This window comes from Stenella coeruleoalba (genome assembly GCF_951394435.1).
Source record: "Stenella coeruleoalba genome assembly, chromosome: 2".
Taxonomy (NCBI): domain Eukaryota; kingdom Metazoa; phylum Chordata; class Mammalia; order Artiodactyla; family Delphinidae; genus Stenella; species Stenella coeruleoalba.
In genome coordinates, this window is record NC_137147.1 from 133,516,029 (window position 1) to 133,534,236 (window position 18,208).

At 58.5% G+C, this 18,208-nt stretch overlaps 1 protein-coding gene across 2 annotated transcripts; it reads right to left on the minus strand.

Annotated features, from left to right (window-relative positions):
• CSK (C-terminal Src kinase) lies at positions 1–17,905 on the minus strand. Of its 2 annotated transcripts, XM_079913876.1 has the most exons (13): positions 17,269–17,905; positions 4,908–4,987; positions 4,450–4,563; positions 4,215–4,327; positions 3,647–3,866; positions 2,743–2,836; positions 2,483–2,548; positions 2,300–2,399; positions 2,120–2,210; positions 1,557–1,630; positions 1,276–1,471; positions 1,081–1,167; positions 1–854 (listed from the first exon to the last, which is right to left on the minus strand). In XM_079913876.1, exons 2-13 carry the CDS (start codon positions 4,920–4,922, stop codon positions 672–674), a joined length of 1,353 nt encoding a protein of 450 aa, XP_079770002.1. In that variant the 5' UTR covers positions 4,923–4,987; positions 17,269–17,905; the 3' UTR covers positions 1–671. The 2 variants fall into 2 exon arrangements, with proteins under 2 accessions (XP_079770002.1, XP_079770001.1); XM_079913875.1 differs by lacking the exons at positions 4,908–4,987; positions 17,269–17,905 and having other exon boundaries at positions 4,450–4,802.
• Positions 17,906–18,208: the final 303 nt, after the last annotated feature.

Below are 18,208 nucleotides of genomic sequence, written 5' to 3' on the forward strand. Positions count from 1 at the left end.
GTCCTCATGGAGTGGTTTATTACGATTCCATCTCACAAGGCAGGTGGGTGGGCGGGCGGCAGCGGCACACGGACTCCAAGCCCCTGACAGACGTCTGCCTCGGGCGCATGCAAACAGTGCAACACGGTCAAGCGCAGACACGGGGCGACCGAGGCAACACGGACAAGGAACACGGGGTGGGGAACGAGGCTGGGGCGATGGGTCCCTAGAGAGGGGCCTGGTCTCCCCAACCCTTGTGGGCAGGACAGGAAAAATAAGATTCGTACTTCTTGTAAAATGCCCATTTGCTGGGTACTTTCTTTCTCCTTATCTTGAAAAATAATAAAAAATAAACACACGGAAAAAAATCTCAAAAAAGGAAAGGGATAAAACTCTAAGAAGGCGAGATATGGGAGGCCAGGGGGAGCCTGACCCCAGTAGGGCTCCTCAGCCTCCTCCCTTCTTGGCCCTTGGGCGGGGTTCCCAAAGCCCCACAGGTGGGTCCATGAGAGAAGGTGCCAGGCCTAGGCGGGGTCTCCGGGGGCCAGAAGGGGCGCAGGCGGCGACAGAGAAAAGAGGCCCACGGTCCTGCTGGGCTCAGTTCGGGTTTGGGCCCAGCGAGTGGGGCACCAGGTCCGCAATCTCTCTGGGTTCAGTCCCCACAGGCCCCCGACCTGGGCGGAGGCCGGCAGTCACAGGTGCAGCTCGTGGGTTTTGATGTGCTCCAGCTGCTCACGGAGCTGCAGGAAGGAGGGCCGCATGGCGGCGTCCAGGTGCCAGCAGTTCTTCATGACCTCGTAGACTGCAGGTGGGCAGCCATCGGGGGCGTCCATCTTGTAGCCCTTCTCCACCCGTGGGACAACGTCCTTCAGGGGCTGCGGGCAGGTGGGTGGTATGCATCGGTGTAAGGCCTGACCCCGAGGGGACCCCCACTCCCCCCTAGTTCCGCCTCAGCCCCGGCCAGGGGAGTGCCTGGAAGGTCCCGAGGGCAGGTCTGCAGCTTCTAGGCCTCAGGCCGGGGAGGTGGGGCTCAGCCGGTCCCCCTCCCTGTCACCCCCTCCCTTGCTCCAAGCCCCACCCAGCCCCAGCGCCCACACTCACAATTCTCGGATAAGGCACTCGCCCGAAAGAGTAGATTTCCCAGAGGAGGATCCCAAAACTCCACACGTCAGACTTGGTGGAGAATTTCTGCCAGTTGGATGGGAGAGGCAGTGTCAGGTCCTGGGAACTGGGGGGTGCGGGTGACCCGGGAACCCCACCCACCACAGCTCAGGCCCTGAGGAGAGGCGCACCCACCTTCTCTCTCAGGGCCTCGGGGGCTGTCCACTTGACTGGCAGCTTGCCCGTGTCCTGGGTGCTGGAAGCTTCCTTGGTGAGGCCGAAGTCGCTGACCTTGGCCACGTTGTCCTCGGACACCAGCACGTTGCGGGCTGCCAGGTCCCGGTGCACGAAGTTGTTGCCCTCCAGGTATTCCATGGCCTCGCAGACATCTCTAGGGGCGAGCCAGCCACATGTCCCCTCAGACAGGGATCCCATAGCAGCCACCCCCCCCCGCAATCAGGCATTGCTTCACTCACAGTGAGAACTTGAGGAGACAGTCTCCGCCCAGCACCGACCGACCCCGAGACCGCAGGTAGTCCACCAGACTCCCCTGGGGGCAGGACAGACAGACCAACAGGCCCTATAAGTCAGACTTGCCCTCTAGACCCTGGGAACAGTGGGCCTGGGGCTGGGTAAATGGCGACACTCAAGGGAGGTGTCAGGAGAGGGGAGGGGCAGGGGAGAGGTCAGGACGTCACTACTGAAGGAGTATCAGAGTCTGGACACTGGACGCTGTGCTCAGCAATTATCATGCATTATCTCTTAATCTTCATGAATCTCTGAGGGAAACTTCGTTACTACCTCCATTCACAGATGAGGACCTGAGGCTTGGAGGGGTGACACAACTTTTCCAAGGTCGTAGTGAATAAATGATGAGCCAAGACAAAAGCCAAGCCCTGGTGACTTCAAAGACCAGTTGGAGAGAAGGGACTGAGGGAGCAGGGGCCCAAGGGTATGGTGGGGGGCTTGGGGCAGCTGGAAGGCTCGACCCCAGTGTTTAGCTCCAGGCTGGCAACTGGATCGCGGGGCAGGCACACACCTTGGCCATGTACTCGGTGACGATGTAGAGCCCACCTTTCTCCTCTACGATCACGCCCAGAAGCTGTACCAGGTTGCTATGCCGAAGTTGCCTGGGGCAGGACGGGGTGGTCAGAGCCTGCCAAGCCTCCCCATCACCTCTTGGCCCCGGGTGACCTCCCCACCCCCTGCCCCAACTCACGTCATGACCGAGGCTTCAGCCAGGAAGGCCTGGGCAGTGGCGTCGTTCTTAATGCACTTGACGGCGACTTTGTTCCCTCGGTAGTCACCTAGCATCACGTCTGGGGCAAGAGAGTTGGGGGTCGTTTCCTGGACTCCCCCCAGTCATCAGCCTCTCCTAGGGCTCCCACCCTCTCTGGCTCACCTCCAAACTCCCCCTTCCCAATGGTCTGCAGCAGCTTCAGGTCCTTCATGTTCAGCGCCCAGCCGCCTGTGGGGGGAGTGGGTGGTGAGTGAGGGGTGCTGAAGCCAGAGCGGGGGTCACAGCAGAAGCAGACTGGACTGTGACTTATGTGGGGTCCCCTGGACGTCTCCAGAGCCTCCAGGAGGGGGTAGTGCCAGGAAGCCCGGGTGGGAGGAGGCGGGTGGGCAAGTGAGGAGTGGGCGTGGGGGGATGGCACTCACTGCGGAAAAACTCATCCTGGGCCGCCACGGTGCCCTCCATGACCTTTGGCTTGATGAGGCGAGTACAGAGTCCATCTGCGTCTGAGGTGTAGTGCTGTAGAGGGCAGGGCAGGCGATCAGGGCCAGCCCCCTGTGTACCACCCGCGGCTCCCGTGCACTGCCCTGGTCTGACCACCAGATGGCAGCAGAGGCCGGTCCCACCCAGCCCAGAGATGCTTTGGGTCAGGAGGGCTCTCCATTTCTAGCAGGGGTTAGGGAGGCCCCAGACACATGGTCCATCTCCCATGCTACCCCACATCCAGGTGCTGGACGGATACCGGGTTGTTGTGATCACTCTGGGCCTCACCAGCATCCCAAAGCAGAGGACAAGCCCTGGCTCAGTCTAATACCAGCCTCTAGCCAGGTGTGCACAGGACCCTCCCCTGTCATAGGCCAACCCAGGCCAACAGGGGGAAGGTGCTGAGAGTGAGTACAGGAGGCATCTGGAGGCTGCCTGGGGTAGAGATGGCCTTGGGAGCTGCAGGGACATGTGGGCCGTCAAGGTGAAGCTCATGAGGACATGTTTACGTTCACACAGCTGGGCATACAGCTCTATGAGTGGCTGGAAGGAAGCTAGTTCTGGGATCAGAATACTCAGATTCTAGTCCTGGCGCCTCCAAGTCACAGCTGTGTGACCAGAGGCAGGTCTCTTAACCGCTCTGAACCTCTGTTTCCTGGCCTATGAACTGGGGTACCACCTCCCTGTGCAGGCATTGTGGGGTCAGAGCTCAACGCTGGCACACAGCATGGGCTCTATCGAGGCATGAGGAAACGTGGGCTTGCAGAGGCTGCAGGACGTGCCCAAGGTCATCCAGCTAGAGTGGTGGGACTGCAGCTGGAATCAGGGCCGGCGCACTCTGCTCACCTCCACCAGCTGCATGAGGTTCTCGAAGTACACCTCCTCGTCGATGCTAAGCTTGCTGGCGTGGTATATGATGCGGTAGTGCTCCACCTTGCCGTCGCAGCTCACGCACAGAGTGTAGTCCCCGGGGTAGTTGGTGCTCTCCCGCACCAGGAACAGGCCTGTCTCTGGTGGGCACAGGAGCCGCTCTGCCTGCTCCCGCGTGATCTTGCCATGGAACCAGCTGCGGGGAGGCCAGGCCTGGGGTCATGGTGGCCCAAGGGCACTGCCAGGCTCCACTTCCCGAAGGCCCTCCCTCTGGCTGGCACCTCTCAACAGTTCAGGGCTCAGACAGGCTCTGGAGGCCCTCATCCTCTGCCTCCTGCCCTTCTTTCTTCAGCCCTCCTAGCTCCGTCCTCCCCTTTGAGGTCCGGCACCCATGCCCTTGCCCTCGTCTCGAGAGGCCCTCACGGACATCCCAGCCCCTCACTCTCGCCTCCCTGCTCTCCGGACTCTCTTCTAGGGGTAACAGGGCTCCCCGTCCTCCTTCCTCCCAGACTGGGAATTCCCAACCGTACCCAGAGGTACTCACGGCATGAGGCTGAGCTTGGTGCCTGCCTTCACGCCCTCCCGCTTCTGGACATAGTTGGCTGGGATGATGCCCTCACGGCCCACCTTGTTCTTGGCTTTGTACCAGTTGGGGTCCTGGGGAGAGGGGAGCCCAGACACGCTCTCAGGCTCACCCTCCCATGCAGGGGAGACAAAACCCACCCTCCCGTGCAGGGGAGACAAAACCCAGTGGGTAGGGGTGTGAAGTCCCTGGTTACCTTGGTGACAGCTACAATGGTGAGCACGTCTCCTTTGCAGAAGGGAAGGTCCTGCTCAGCAGTGCCGTGAAAGTTGTACTTGGCAATACATTCTGTACCGGATGGCCAGGCAGCCTGCAGGGCAGGCGACACGTGGGCGGAGAAGCCTGGGGCCCCACCCACCTGCAAGCCCTCAAGGTCACAGCCTCTTGGCTGGCCTCCCTGAGCCTGGGTGAGGTGCCCTTCCCCTGGAGAGCTCTGGGTGTCTTCTAGCTGAGACTTCCCCACGGCCCCCAGACCTGTGCTCCCATCTTGAGGGCCGTGCATCTGACAGTGGGCCCTGGAATTCCATTTTGCTGAAAGCCAGGACTGGGGAAAAGGGGAATGAATCGACCTGAATCCTCATTCTCACTCTTCTGAGCACCCCCGTGGTGGTGGTGGGGATACTCCACTGCCCTAGACCCCTGCCCCTGCAGTACCTGAATTGCCGACATCTTCTCAGAAGATCTGGTATCCCCGTGTCACAGGAAGGCCAACCTGTCACTTGGTACCATGAGAGCTGTGGGGAGAGGGGAAGATTGAGGGAAGGCTGTGAGAGGAGATGGTTCCCTCCATCACTGAGACCCTACTCCTTCCCCATAGCAATACGAACAGATGCCAGAGGCTTCCGGAGCTGGGACCTGGGGCAAGGGCTGTCCTTTCCAGTCTCAGCAGGCTGAGGGCACGGGGCAGGGGAGGAGGCAGGGGATGAGGGCTGAGGACCACCAAGGACAGAGGGCCGTCAACCCTGAGCCCATTGTGGCCTTACAGCCCTTGGAATGACCAACAGAGGCTACAAAGCGTAGTGGGTAAGTAGTGTCTGCCCCACCAGCCCCCCATGGCTGGATATCAGCTAAGTGGTCTGTGGGGGACCACAGGGCAGCTGTGAACCTGGGGAAGGTGCTTGGGACCTTGGGAAAGTCCCTTGTCCTCTGTGGGCCTCTTAGTTCTGTCACCTATAAAAACTCACCCAGGCAGTATCTCTGAAGCCAAACGTATGCCAACCCCATGGCCTGGCAACCCTACTTCCCAGCACACACCCAAGAGAAAACAGGGCAGGCACTGCTGACACAGGCACAGGAGCACACGCAGTAGCACGGTCTGTAACGAACCTCACACTGGGAACTGCCCAGACGCCCGTGAGGAGTGAGATGGATAAACTGTGTACATTCACAGAGTACTGGCCAGCGGTAAACATGAATAAACTACAGCTACGAAACAACACTGATGCATCCAAACATGCTAACCAAGACGCCAGACAGAAAGCACACATGCCTTGTGATTCCATTCGTATAAACTCCACAGTCAGGGGATTTTCCAGTGCAGGATGGCGACTCCCCTTGGAGGAGGCAGTGACTGGAAGGGGGCAAGTTCAACTCTGTAGCGCTTCACTGAGCTGTACCCTTGTGGCTGGTATACATTCTGGTGTATGTGTTTACTTCAGTAAAACTGACTACCCCGAGATAGCTACCTCAGCCAACCCCACGCCCCAAGAGCAGCTAGTCAACCCCGTCTTGCACACATACTCTTTGTGGCCCCAGCTCAGCACTCCCTCTATGACCAGCATCTTCCCAAACACAGCCCAGAGCCCCCGAGTACCTGTCCTAGGAAGCAGAGGGATGGGGCTACTGTTCTCTTCTGACAGATGAGGAAACTGAGGCTCAGACAGGGCCAGTGACTACTCCGTGCTCACAGTATGTTAGAAGAAAAACTCCTCCATGTGCCTTGTTCCCAGGCTCATTTGCAGGACACACAAGGCCTGGGGCCTGGTGGACACTCACAAACTTTACCACCTACCCCAGGCCAGGCGGTGGAAGAAGACATTTGAGTGCAAGTGCCTAGGGGTGTGAGGTGAGTGAGGACTGCAGAGCTTAGGTGGGCTTCCTGGAGGAGGGAGCGCTGGAGCTGAGCCCTGAAGGTTAGAGGGCTAAAAAAGGCAGGGGCACCCCAGGCTGGAAGCCCATGGTGAGGAGGGCGGGAAACAGACCCTGATGGTCTGAGCACCCCGTCAGTCTGCGGCAGGGGACCGTGTGTACTGGGTCCGCCTGGCACAAAACTTGCAGGGATGCGGGGGCTTCAAATGCTGACGTGAGGAAACAGGGTTTGCTTCTGAGGGCCATGGGGTCTGTGGGCCTCAGCAGGGGAGTGTGTGGTCTTGGAGACCAGAAGGAGCCGGGGAGAACACAGGTGGGGAGAAGCACCACTGCGTCCAGGCCCCATTTCCAGGCTTCCCTTCCTCCCGGCATACATAGTGCTTCCTGTCCCAAGGCCAGCCCGTCAACCTCTGCCATCTGGGCAGGGAGCCTGGGGCACAAGAAGGATGAGCCTGGACACCCCTACACACACACATACATTGACACGACTGAGCCACCATGAGTATAGGAAGCACCTCCAGGCCCCCAAGAACCACATGTGGGAGCCGTGAGCTCCTCTTGCCCCCATTTTATAGAAATGGAAACTGAGGCTCATGAGGTTTGAACAACTTGCCCTACGTCGCACAGCTAGTTAGGGGCGATGGTCCGGAACTTGAACGGGGGTCCCTCTGTGGCTGGCTGGGTCCCCAATCTTCAAGACCTTCTGAATAGGGGCTCTGCCAGCTCTCCACATCCCCTTGCCTCCCCCTCCCTCGCAAGATTCACCACCACCAAGGGAGAGAGGGCGAGGAGGCTGAGGCACCATTAGTCACCCTCCCAGCTGTCAGTTTGCAAACACTCCCTCCCCTGCAGGCCTGCAGCTGCTGCTGCCGCCTCCCCACTGACTAGATGATAATAACAAAAATAATAATAGGCCCTGTTTGCTGAGCACTTATTCTGTGCTGCGCCCTGTCCTTGGCACATTATGGCTCATCAAATCCTCTAACAACTGAGAGGGAGAGGCTATTATTATCCCCATTTTACAGATGAGCCAGGCTGAGAGGCAAGTGGCCTTACCTGAGGCTACACCTCCAGTGAGCGTCCTGCCCCACGCAGATGTCATATGCCTGAGCCAGCAGGCCAGTTCGACCCCCACCCCTGGTGCCTCCTGCCTTATGTGCACGCACCATGCGGGGGCGGCCAGGAGGCTGGGACCACACTGGCCTCAAAAAGAGAGTGCAAGGGAAGAGGGAGAATCAAGCGGTGCTCAGAGGAAGGGGCAAGGCCAGGAGGGTCAGGGTGGCCTGCCTTGAGGGTCTGGGTTTTGACAGATATGGAAACGAGAGGGAGGAGCTAGCCTCTCCCCTTTGCTCTACTGGCTATGACTTCAGGACTCAGTTTCCCCATCTGTACAATGGGCTGGTGACAACCCTACAGCTCCCAGGGCTGTTCTGAAGCCTGCTTTCTTCCCACAGAAATCCTGCCAGCAGGAGCTGCAGACCCTCTCTGATGGCTCCTCCCTGGCGAAGTCATGAGGCCAGGAAGGTCCCGTCCTTAGGGCTCTGAGGGTCCAGTCGGGCTATCCCCTTCCAGGTCAGAGGCCAAGAGTCAGAGTGGCTGGGAGGGGCTACTGCGAACCTAGGCCTCTAGTCAGGCCTTGATCAGGCACAGAGGGGCCCTTCCAGGGTTATGTGAACCTTGTTTCAGGCCACTTTGTGGAAGAAGTGCAGGAACTTTGTCCAGGGAGTCAAGGGCTCCGAGTCCTGTTCCTGGCTCTGCCACCAACTTGTTGTGTGACCTTGGGAAAGTCCCTTGACCCTTCTGGGACTCACTGGCTCTCCAGCACCTGAACCAGATCCCTTTCTCACCCGCTGCTCCTAGGACCCTGGTACCCCACCCACCTTCCCACCTTGGCATTCCCTCTCCACTCCTTCCCCCTTCTCTACCCAAGGAACTTCCATTCAACCTTCAGGGGTTGCACGTGTGCCTAAGAAAATGTAGTAGGACAGTCCCTGCAGTACTGTTTGTTGTAGCAAGAGATTGGGAGAAACCTTTATGTCCGTTAATAAAGAACCAAGTAAATATATGACCAGATAGCCTGAAAAGGCAACAACACAACTCCAGCTGTTATGGGGCCAGGATGGATCTCTGGGTGCTGATACAGAAACCTCCCCACGATAGAGTAAGTAGAAATGGCAAAAAGCCAGCTCAAGTCACGGAGGAAACGTTGCTGGGGGAATAGGACAGTGACATGGCATCTCAGTACCACCCTCCAGATTAATCAGAGAGAGGAAAAAGCACCTCCACCACAGGGAGATGTGGCAGATACCTCGTTAACCGAGTGATCAAATTAAGCATCACCAATAATGAGAGGCGCACACTGAGTGCCTCCTGCACTAAGGAGGGCACAGCATCCTCTGTGCGATGGGCCCGCAGAGCTGCTTAACCTGACTCCAATCAGGAAGACGTAGGCAGACAGAGACCAAATAACCGGCCTGGACTCTTAGAGTCAATGTCATAAAAGACAAAACAAACAAAGAAAGGCTGGGGAATGTTCTGGATTAAACAAGACACAAAAGAAACATGAAACAACAACAAAATGGTAATTATGTGAGGTGAATGATGTGTTAAGTAACCTCATTGTGGTAATCGTTTCACAATATGCACATATATCAAATCATCACACTGTGTACTTTAAACTTACACAACATTAAATCGCAATTATCTCAACAAAGCTGCAAAAGAAAAAAAGAAAAGAAAAGACACATGATAGCAAGATTCAATGAGTGATTCTGAATAAGATTCTGGATCAGAGGGAAAAAATAGCTATAAAGATCATTTGGGGACAACTGGGAAAATGAAAATGTTAGATAATGTTATGGAATTAATGTTAATTTTCTTAGGTGTGATCATGGTACTGTGATTATGTAAGAGATACACGATAAAGTACTCAGGAGAGAAAGGTACGATGCCTGCAACTAACACTCAAATAAATCAGCAAAAAAAAAATACGTATACACATATGTCCATGTATATAAAAGAAGAGGTAAAGCGAATGTGGCAAAATGTTAAGAACTGGTGAAACTGGGTAAAGTATACATGGGTATTCATTATACCATTATTTCAGCTTTTTGGTGGGTCTGAAATACTCAAAGACCAAAAAAAAAGCAGGGTGCAGGACATCACCCATGGTATATTACAAATTATTGTTTTTTTAAAGGACATACCATTCACCCCTAACCTTAGATATGAAAGATAGATATCTCTGAAAGATAGAAGAAACTGATAACAGAGGCTGTCTCTGGGAATGGGAAGGAGTAGTGAGTATCAAGTTCAAGGGAAACTTACTGTTCGTTGTATATTTGCTATTTTGTTCTTTTAACTTTTGTTTTTTTAACCACATGCATCTATTGCCTTCCCCCTAAAAATAAGATTAGTAAGAAAATCAATAACTTTTTGAAAACCACTTGTGCCAGGAGCCTTCCGGGGCTCCCCAGCTGTGGTGGCTGCTGGGGCCTCCAGAGCCTCTCACGCCCCATGCTCCAGTGAGAAGCTCACTGACCCTGTGGGAGCCCCTGCAGGAGGGGAGCCGGGCCCAGGGCGGCCGCTCAGCACGTGAGTGCTGAATGAATGAATGAACCAACAAACAACAGGGGGAAGCTAGGCTGGCTGCACCACACTGCGGTCCCATAACCGACAGGACTATACTTAACCCCTAAGGGACAGCAGCTGCCACCCCACCCCCACAGGGCTGGGGGACAGGGGGCTTTCACTCCGACTTCCTGCCCCAAACCCTGCTCCCAGGAGTTCTTGTGCTGGGGTCCTGGGAACAGGCTGGGCATTGTGCCCAAGCGCTGAGGTCAGTGACCACAGCCTCAGGCAGGCCTTTCTTGGGAGCCCAGGCTGGCAGGCAGGGGGGAAGCCCAGCAACTGCCCTTTGCCTGCCTTGGGGAAGCTGTAGACCCTCACAGCCTAGCACGTGCTGAGGGCCAGTGTAGGTTAAGGGGCTCCTGCCCTGCCCCCCTTACCAAAACTCCACTGCCTAATGGGGCGTGGGAGCCTTCAGTAACTGTTTACACCCAGCTAAAAATAGCCACTGAAAAGGGAAGTGCACAAGAGACCTGGGGCAACTCTGGGGGCCATGGCCCCCAGAGACTCTGGTCCTGCCACAGGACCCAGCTGGAGCCTCTGCGGGGCAGGGCAGCCCCCAGAGGCAACAAGCAGGTCCACCTTGCCCTCTTATTCTTTGAGCCACTGTTTCAAGAGGCTCCCTGTGAGCCCAGCTCCATGTGTGGCAGTCAGGATGGACAGGAGGGGGGAAGGGCCCCGGAGGTCCTGCCCTTGGGACCCCAAGAATGCTACTCAGCATCTCTGCTCTGTGCGCAGCCCTGCTCCACCCCTCCTGGCTACCAGCTGATCAGTCCCGGCCAGGTGTGCTTGGGGCCTCAGCAGAGACGGACAAAGGCCACTGGGGAAGGCTTCCAGGAAGAGGGGGCGGGGAGGGGAGGATCTCAGGTAGAAGCGACTGTGCTAGCTCCGGCCAGGATTAGGATTTCAAACCGTGGTACAGAGAGAGTTAATGAAGGCGGGAGGAGGCTCAGGGTGAGGCGGGTGAGGGTCAACAGAGGCTCTGAACCCAGGCAGCCTGGCACACAGCTCTGCGTTTCTGATTGGGCACGCCCCTCCGAAAGACACCTGAGGAGGGCGGGGCACCAACAGCAGCTGGGCTGGTTTGGCAGCAGTAAAATCAGCCCCACCTCTGGTTCTAGAAGCACAGGGCACCCAGGCTGACGGCACTGTGATGCCCCTGGTGACACACCAGGCCACGGGCTGGAGGCTGGTTCCCACTGAGCCAGATGGGTGGTCCCAGAGCCCTCAGCTGGGCAGCTGCAGAATTGGGCACAAGACCCTTGGAGAGGCCTGAACCTCCCCGGGGGTCAGAAGAGGGCTGGAAGGATGGACGGTCCCACTTTGTCTCCAGTGTGAGCTGCCCCACCCTCACCCCCAGGGTTCCCTCAGCATCCAGCACCCCTGCCCTAAGGGGAGGGGTGAGCTTAATGGCTGCAAAGTGTTAAAGACCAAATTACAGCAACTCACTGGCTTTTTTCCTGCCCCGCAATGGCTCAGTGGGGGCTGGAGCTAGAGGAGGCTAGTAAGGGGAGCCGCCTTCCCCAGGCGCTGCTGCAGCCTGAGGCTGACACTCCTGGCCCAGAAAGGTTTCTAATTACCGCTCAGGAGCCTAATTACCTACATGTACTGGGCAGTGGGGACTCCAGGCCTCTGTTCCGCCACCCACCTCAGCACAGGCTGTGGTCTTTGCATCTTCATTTGCCTACATTTACATACAGCCTCTCAGCACTGACCTCCAATGAACCCTTAAAAACCACCTCCAACGAACCCTTAAAAACCAGAGCGTCCTTGTCCCTCACCCCAAAGTCCCCTAGGCACGTTACAGGTGGGGAGATTGCGGCCCAGAGGCCGGTGAGCTGGCCACCAGATTCCTGGTCTCCCCATCTCAGAACTGGGACCCCGAGAACACATGGCTCAGAAGGTAAAGCTGAGGGGGCCCAACTCAAAGGACGTACAGTCTTGCTACCCAGTGTAGGGAGAAGGGTTACCAACACCCTCGCCCCACGGGATGGACTGTAAAAATGAAAGCACGAACAGTGAGAGCCTACTGACCCAATCCTGCCTTAGTTATTTAATCCTCCAAAAAACCCTATGAAGTTTTACTGCTGATCTGTTTGACAGAGGAGGAGCCAGGCTGAGGAGGATCACCCAGCTTCCAAGGGGTAGAGCAAGGATTTCAGCTCAGAGTTGTCTGAACCTGGTCGGGAGAAAACCCCTCCACCCTTCCCTTGGGCAGGACAGATGACACCCTGGACAGAGAGGTGCGAGTGGGCAGCTGAGGGGAGGTCCACCCAGAGATCAGCCCTCCTGCTCTGGGAAGGACGGGTTACATCTGTACCATGCCGTGCCTCGCACAGCAACTGGAGAAGCCAGCAGCCCTAGAGAGTGGAGGAGCTCCAAGCAAGGACCTCTGCCCCTACCCTGTCTCTTTCTCAAACGCTTCTTGATTTTCATGGCCCTTCCTCTCCAGGAAGCCCTCCTGGCTGCTCCAGCCTACGCAGATCCCCTGCTTCTGAGCTCCCCGGAGCCCTGCCAGGAAGTTGGAACCACAGGCCTCTCCCTACTGACTGACTCCTCTCTGACTCTGGCCTCTTCTATTGGTCGGCAGGGGGGCCTCAGGGTCCCTTCTCTCCTCTCCTCTCCAGTCTCCCTGACAGCATGGGCCACAGACGTCCGGCCGGTTGGGGAGCAGCGGCTGGGCTGGGCAGGGCTGAGAAGCAGCAGCCTGGGTGTGCAGGCGTCAGATGACACCCAGGTTTTCACCCACCCACAAGGCTTCCAACTGTGCAGAGAGGAGGACCCGCGGGGAGGAGGAGGGCACCAGGCAGCCTCTCCTGCTTCTAGGGGCCTAGACCACGGAAGGGGAGGGGAGGCGGAGGGAAGCTGCGGTTGGAGGCCCAGTCCCACTGAGGCGTACAGCGCTGGTGTGTGATGAGAAGCTACCCTCATCACAGTACCTCAAAACCAGGAAGAGAAACTGAGCTGGCAGAAGGGCGAGCTGGGCTGCGTGGGGCCCTCAGGTCCCTGGGGGCCTGCCAAGGGGAGCTCTTTGGACAGTCGCTGGACAAACCACTTGTCCCTCCCAGGCCTCAGTTTCCCCACGGGAAAAATGGGATTCTCTCCCTGGTCCTGCCAGTCTGACCCTGATTGGTATGGGCTGCATCATGCCTGACACAAGAGACGCCCCCCAGTTAGTGGAGTACTCCTGGTCCCCCAACAGGCTCTGGCCTCTCCCGGGTAGCAGGGCTTGGCCCCCCGACGTGAGCCTCGCCCTGCCTGCTTCTCCCCTCAGCCACGCAGGGAGCACACTAGCTCTTCCTCACCAGCTCTTTATTTTTAGGTCTGAATTTGACTTTAATCATTACTTAGCGGATTCTATTTCCAGCCCTTGGATGAAGGGACCCAGAGGAGAGGAGGAGGGGAGGCAGTGCTCCCTGCCTGGTGTGGAGGGTGGCCTGCCTCCTCCACCCATCCTGTCCCCAACCAAGGAGGGGGGGCACTGAGAAACTCCCAAAGTGCTCACCCCAGCCAGGCCAGCATCTTGGAGAGGACCGCACCCTGTGACCTCATCCCAGCCCGAGCTGTGGGACAGGAGGGCAGTTGTAATGCCCGCCTCCCCTGCGCCAAGACCAGGGACGAGGGGGACACTCCAAAGGCAAAAGTCTGGTGGCCGGAGTCCGAGGTCATGTGCCTGGGAGCCCTCTGCAATGAATGGGCCACCTTGGGGAGGACCCTCTACCTAGGTTAGTCCTGAGCCATACCAGGGTCAGCTGGGGCTATGGTCTCCTAGGCCCTGGGAGTGCCAAGCTGAGACTGCTTTCCTCCTACTGTCCATGGGCTGACCCTAGCAGGGCACTCCCAGTTCTCTGATCTCCACAGACGTGGAACAAGAGGAAGTAAGCGATGTCACAGCAGTACACGCTCAGATTACACCTGGGGAGCACCTGCTGAAGAGAAGGACACTAACACACAAGACTTCCCTAGTGATTTGTGGACCATCTATGTTCCCCTTCAACTCCCAGCTGGGAGGCTCTCGAATCTCTGCCTCTGACCCCAACTTTCTTCCCTTCCCCAGCCACTGGGCGGGAGGATGAGGCTGGCATGGCTGTCCCTGGCTTGGGGCTCCGGATGCCGGGGTTCCTTGCTAAGACTCAGTTTTCCCAGGGAAAGTAGGCCTCTATCTCCACTGGGGAAATGTGGGGCTGGCCTAGGAAGTAGCTGAAGCTGGGGGACAGGAGGCAGCCAGGCTCTCAGAGAAAAAGCCTTGTCCATTCAGCTCTGATGCTGAAAGAACAGAGGGAGAATGGGTAGGGCCAGGCCCCAGAAACCAACCAGTAGCCCACCTTCCACATGGTGATGGGGACGGGGGAAGGCAGAGAGGGGGGACAGGATACTGGCCAGAGCAGTCTCTGAACACAGGGTTTCCGAAGGGCTCCCTGGGCAGAGACCACCCTTGGCTGGGTGAGCCATCAGCCAGCCCTGGCCCGGGTGTCTTCTGCACACGCTGAAGCAGCCTGCAGTGGGCATTCCTTCAGCAAAGCCTACCCCTTCTCACAGAGTGCCTAGTGGATGCCAGGGGGTGTGCCAGGCACCTTCTAGTACCTTGGTTAGTTAGTTCCGTGTCCGCACACTCCCCTCTGACGTAGGTATCACCGTCCCTGTTGTGTATATAAAGGAACTCTGGCTCAAAGGATGACCTGTCCAAGGTCCCTCCTCCCTGGCCTAAATGGCACAGCTGGGCCTGGAATCACGTTGGTTGGGTGCCAAGCTGCCCACTCTCTCCAATACTCTCAGCTGCTTTGGGGGCCTGCAGTAACAACAATTACAACAGCAACAGACGGGAAACAACGATGCACAAGCTTGGTAAGAGGGTTGGGGTAAGGCTGCTGCGGCAGAGCTTTCGGGAATATTTTGTAGCTTTTTAGGAGCAAAGTTGCACAGATTGTGTAGCAACATGAGAAAATGCCCAGATATGGTATTAAATGAAAAAAGGTGTGATGGCACGCATACCCAAATGAAAACAGCGACAAAGGCAAAAAAGATCAGGAAAAGACTGGCTGGGAGCTCGAAGATACTAACAGTCACTGTGCCGGTGAAGAAACAGTGGGTGAATTTTCTGTGTTCTAAATTTTCTGTAGTGCTGTTTTGTTACTTTCTAAATTCAGAACCCTAATACTATTTACCTACATACGTAGTTTTCTGAGCTCAGATTTGCTTCCTGGGGACCCACCTGCCACCCAGCTCTGGTCCTGGTGTCTGGGACATCAAGGGATGGCCTTTCTGATTTGGGACAGCCCCTCAGACACATGAGGGTGCTTCCCTACCTTCTCGTTCCCAGACCAAACACCTTTGGGGACAATGAGGTTCAAAACCTCCCAAAGAACAAGCTCAGAACTGGACCCAAGCCGTCCTGCCAGATCAGGCTTGTTGGGGCGGCCACGTCACACTGTGAGCCCTGGGCCTCTGTCTCTGCCTGTACTCTGGTCTGCTCTGTGATGGCTCAACCCCTTGGGGCCTGGTGCCCTCTGCAGCAGTGCTGGGGACCGTCTTCTGGTCCTTCTCTGTCCCAGACCCAAGGCAGAGAGAAGAGCAGGGAGGAAGACACCAAGCTCGCCACATAAAAAGTGAAGCCCTGCACACGTGCTTGCCTGAAGCCAGACCCCTTTCTACAAGGGTCTTGGGACCCCGGCCTGCACCCAACAGTTCACAGGCGTCCAACCATGTCAGGCTTCAGCCCCAGGCCCTCAGGCTGGCAAGGAAGTTAGGGCTGGGTGAGGGGAGCCTCACAGGCCCAACACATCTGTATCCCCTCCACTGTGCATGTCAGGGCAACCGGAAACAACTCTAAATCAAGGGCAGAGGCCTGAGCGGGACGAAACTGCCAGCAGCCCCAAGGGGCCCCAGACACGGCTAAGTATCCCCCAGGGAGCCTCCCACACTTCCAGCAGCAAAAGGATCCTGCCACAGTCCCAGTCTCCTTCCTGCTGCCTTCACCCTGTTCCTGCTGGGGCCCCACCAAGAAAGACACTGGGAACACCAGGGTGTAGGGAGCTTGGAAGAGACACCCTGGGTGTCCCCACTCTGACAATGTTCCCATGCCAAGGCTGAAGGGTGCTCCTTGTGGAAACAGGGCTCTCGCCTTCCCCATCCAGATCCCATTCACCAGCTGGGCCAAAGGTGTATAGGAGGGAGAGGTCAGGAATGACCACCAGGCTGCTTCAGTTCAGCACCAGGGCTGCACCCCGTGGGTGCCCCACACACTCACCGCATCCCTCAGTGGGACCCAGCCTCAGGCACCAGGGGGAAATCCCACGGGCAGTGCCAATGCTGCCCGAGCCCAGAGCCGGGGCCGGAAGCCCTCTCCCTTCTCTCTAGCCCTCTGTAGGGGAGCACGTGCTCACCCCACAAGGACCCATGGGCCAAGCTGGGGGCTTATGTCCCTGGTGGGTAAAGGCACCTGGCTGGTTTCTCTCTGCCCACAGCAGTCCAGCTCTGCAGAGCCGGGGGGATGAAAGGACAGACAGCCTAACTCTGCCAGAGGCCTGGGATAGCAACTCCCCCTTTAAGCCTCAGTCCCCTGGTCTACAAAACAGGAGGGAAGATAAACCCCTAGTTAAGCTCCAAGAATCTAGTGGCTGGACACGCCCCTTCCTGACACCTGGCTGGGCCCTGAGGAGCCTGGGAAAAGGGGCTGACAAGGCTGCCAGGAGGTGGGGCATGGTCCTAATGCCCAGTGTCACCTCCACCAGGACAGAGGCCCAGCCCAGTTTCCCCACCCTAGGGTCAGAGGTCCCTTGGCTTAGGCCTGGTCTTCTGGGAGGCCGAGGGTGACAGGCTCAACCTCTGGCAGGCTCAAGGGAGGTGGCTGGGCCCTGGGCTTCCTGGAGACGGCAGGGCCTCCGCAGGGGAATGCGGGAGGGGTCAGAACCAGGCAGGCCAAGGAACCCGCAGGGAGGCCCTGGGCCGGGAATGGCAAACCGCCCATCCTCCTGGGCCCTGGCCCATGCCGACCCCCTCCCTCCAGGCTCCAGCCAGCCCCCACAAGAGGGGGAGGACAGACTCGGGGTGGCCAGAGACAAGTCTGTGGGGCTCGAAAGGTAGTACCTCCCTCGTGCGCTCCCCTCCCAGTCGGGCTGGGCTGACAGTGACTCCCGGGAGATTTCGAACCCGGGAAGGAGGGTGTAAGGGAGGTGGGGGATGGGTGTGGACGCCACGGCAGCTGCAACAGAAGCAACAGAAGCGGGACGAGCGACCTCCACCCACCTCCCGCCGGGAAGCACTCGGACGCCCACCTCCTCCAGGTCTGTCAGGCACTCACCTCTCTCGGGGCACTGCGGTCCGGGCCACCTCGCTGCGGGCAGCATCAGCGGCCTGCGGGGCAGTCCATGCGGCCAGGGGGGAGGGGAGGGGCGCAGGGGTCCCCGGGTGGTGCGGTACAAAGAGGTCTGGGTGCGAAAGGAGGGGGAGGAGGGACGGCCAGACAGAGGCAGGGGGACGGCCTCGCGGCCCGGGTCGGGGAGGGAAGAAAGGCGGGGGAAGGGGGGCGGGAGGGAGTCGGGGGGAGGAAACAATGTAGCCGGCGCGGCCCCGGTAGAGTTCCGCTTCCGAAAGCCGCCACAGAGGTTCGATTTTGGGACGTCGCGCCGGCTGCCCCGGACCCTGGATCGGGGCCGCAGGGGGTCCCCGCGTTCCACGTCCCGGAGGCTCCGGCGGCCACAGGCTGGCTGGGGCGGGAGGGACCGCTGTCCGGGGGATGGCCCCGACGGCGGCGCGGCCGGGCGATCGCCCCGCTCGGACCCCACCCCGGCAAGACCTCCGGGCAGGGTGCGGGGTGGGGCGAGAGCTAGAGAGCGACGGTGGTCTCAGTGGCGGCGGCCAAGCTCGGCTCGCCCTGGGCTCCGCTGGGAGGAAGCTCGCAGGCCTGGCGAGAGGAAGCGCGGCCCGGATCCTCCGCCCGCGGCAGCGCGCCTGCGCGAGGGAGCCGGCCCGGCGCGCCGCGGGGCGTGGGCCGGCGGGGCGGCGCCCCCTGCCGGGCTCCGGGGGCACTGCGGGGGGGTGTGTCCGCGCCCACGCCCTGCCCCCACCTGCCCACTGGCGCTGAAGGATCCTGAAGGCCCCTCACCGAGGGCCGACCAGCCCGCCTTGGAGCAACCTCCAAGCCTTCCTCGGGCGCAGCTCCCCCGATGTAGAAGCGATTGAGGCCAGGCCTGGTCCCCTCTCCTCGGATCTGTTTGTGGAGAGTGGGCCTCACTCACAGC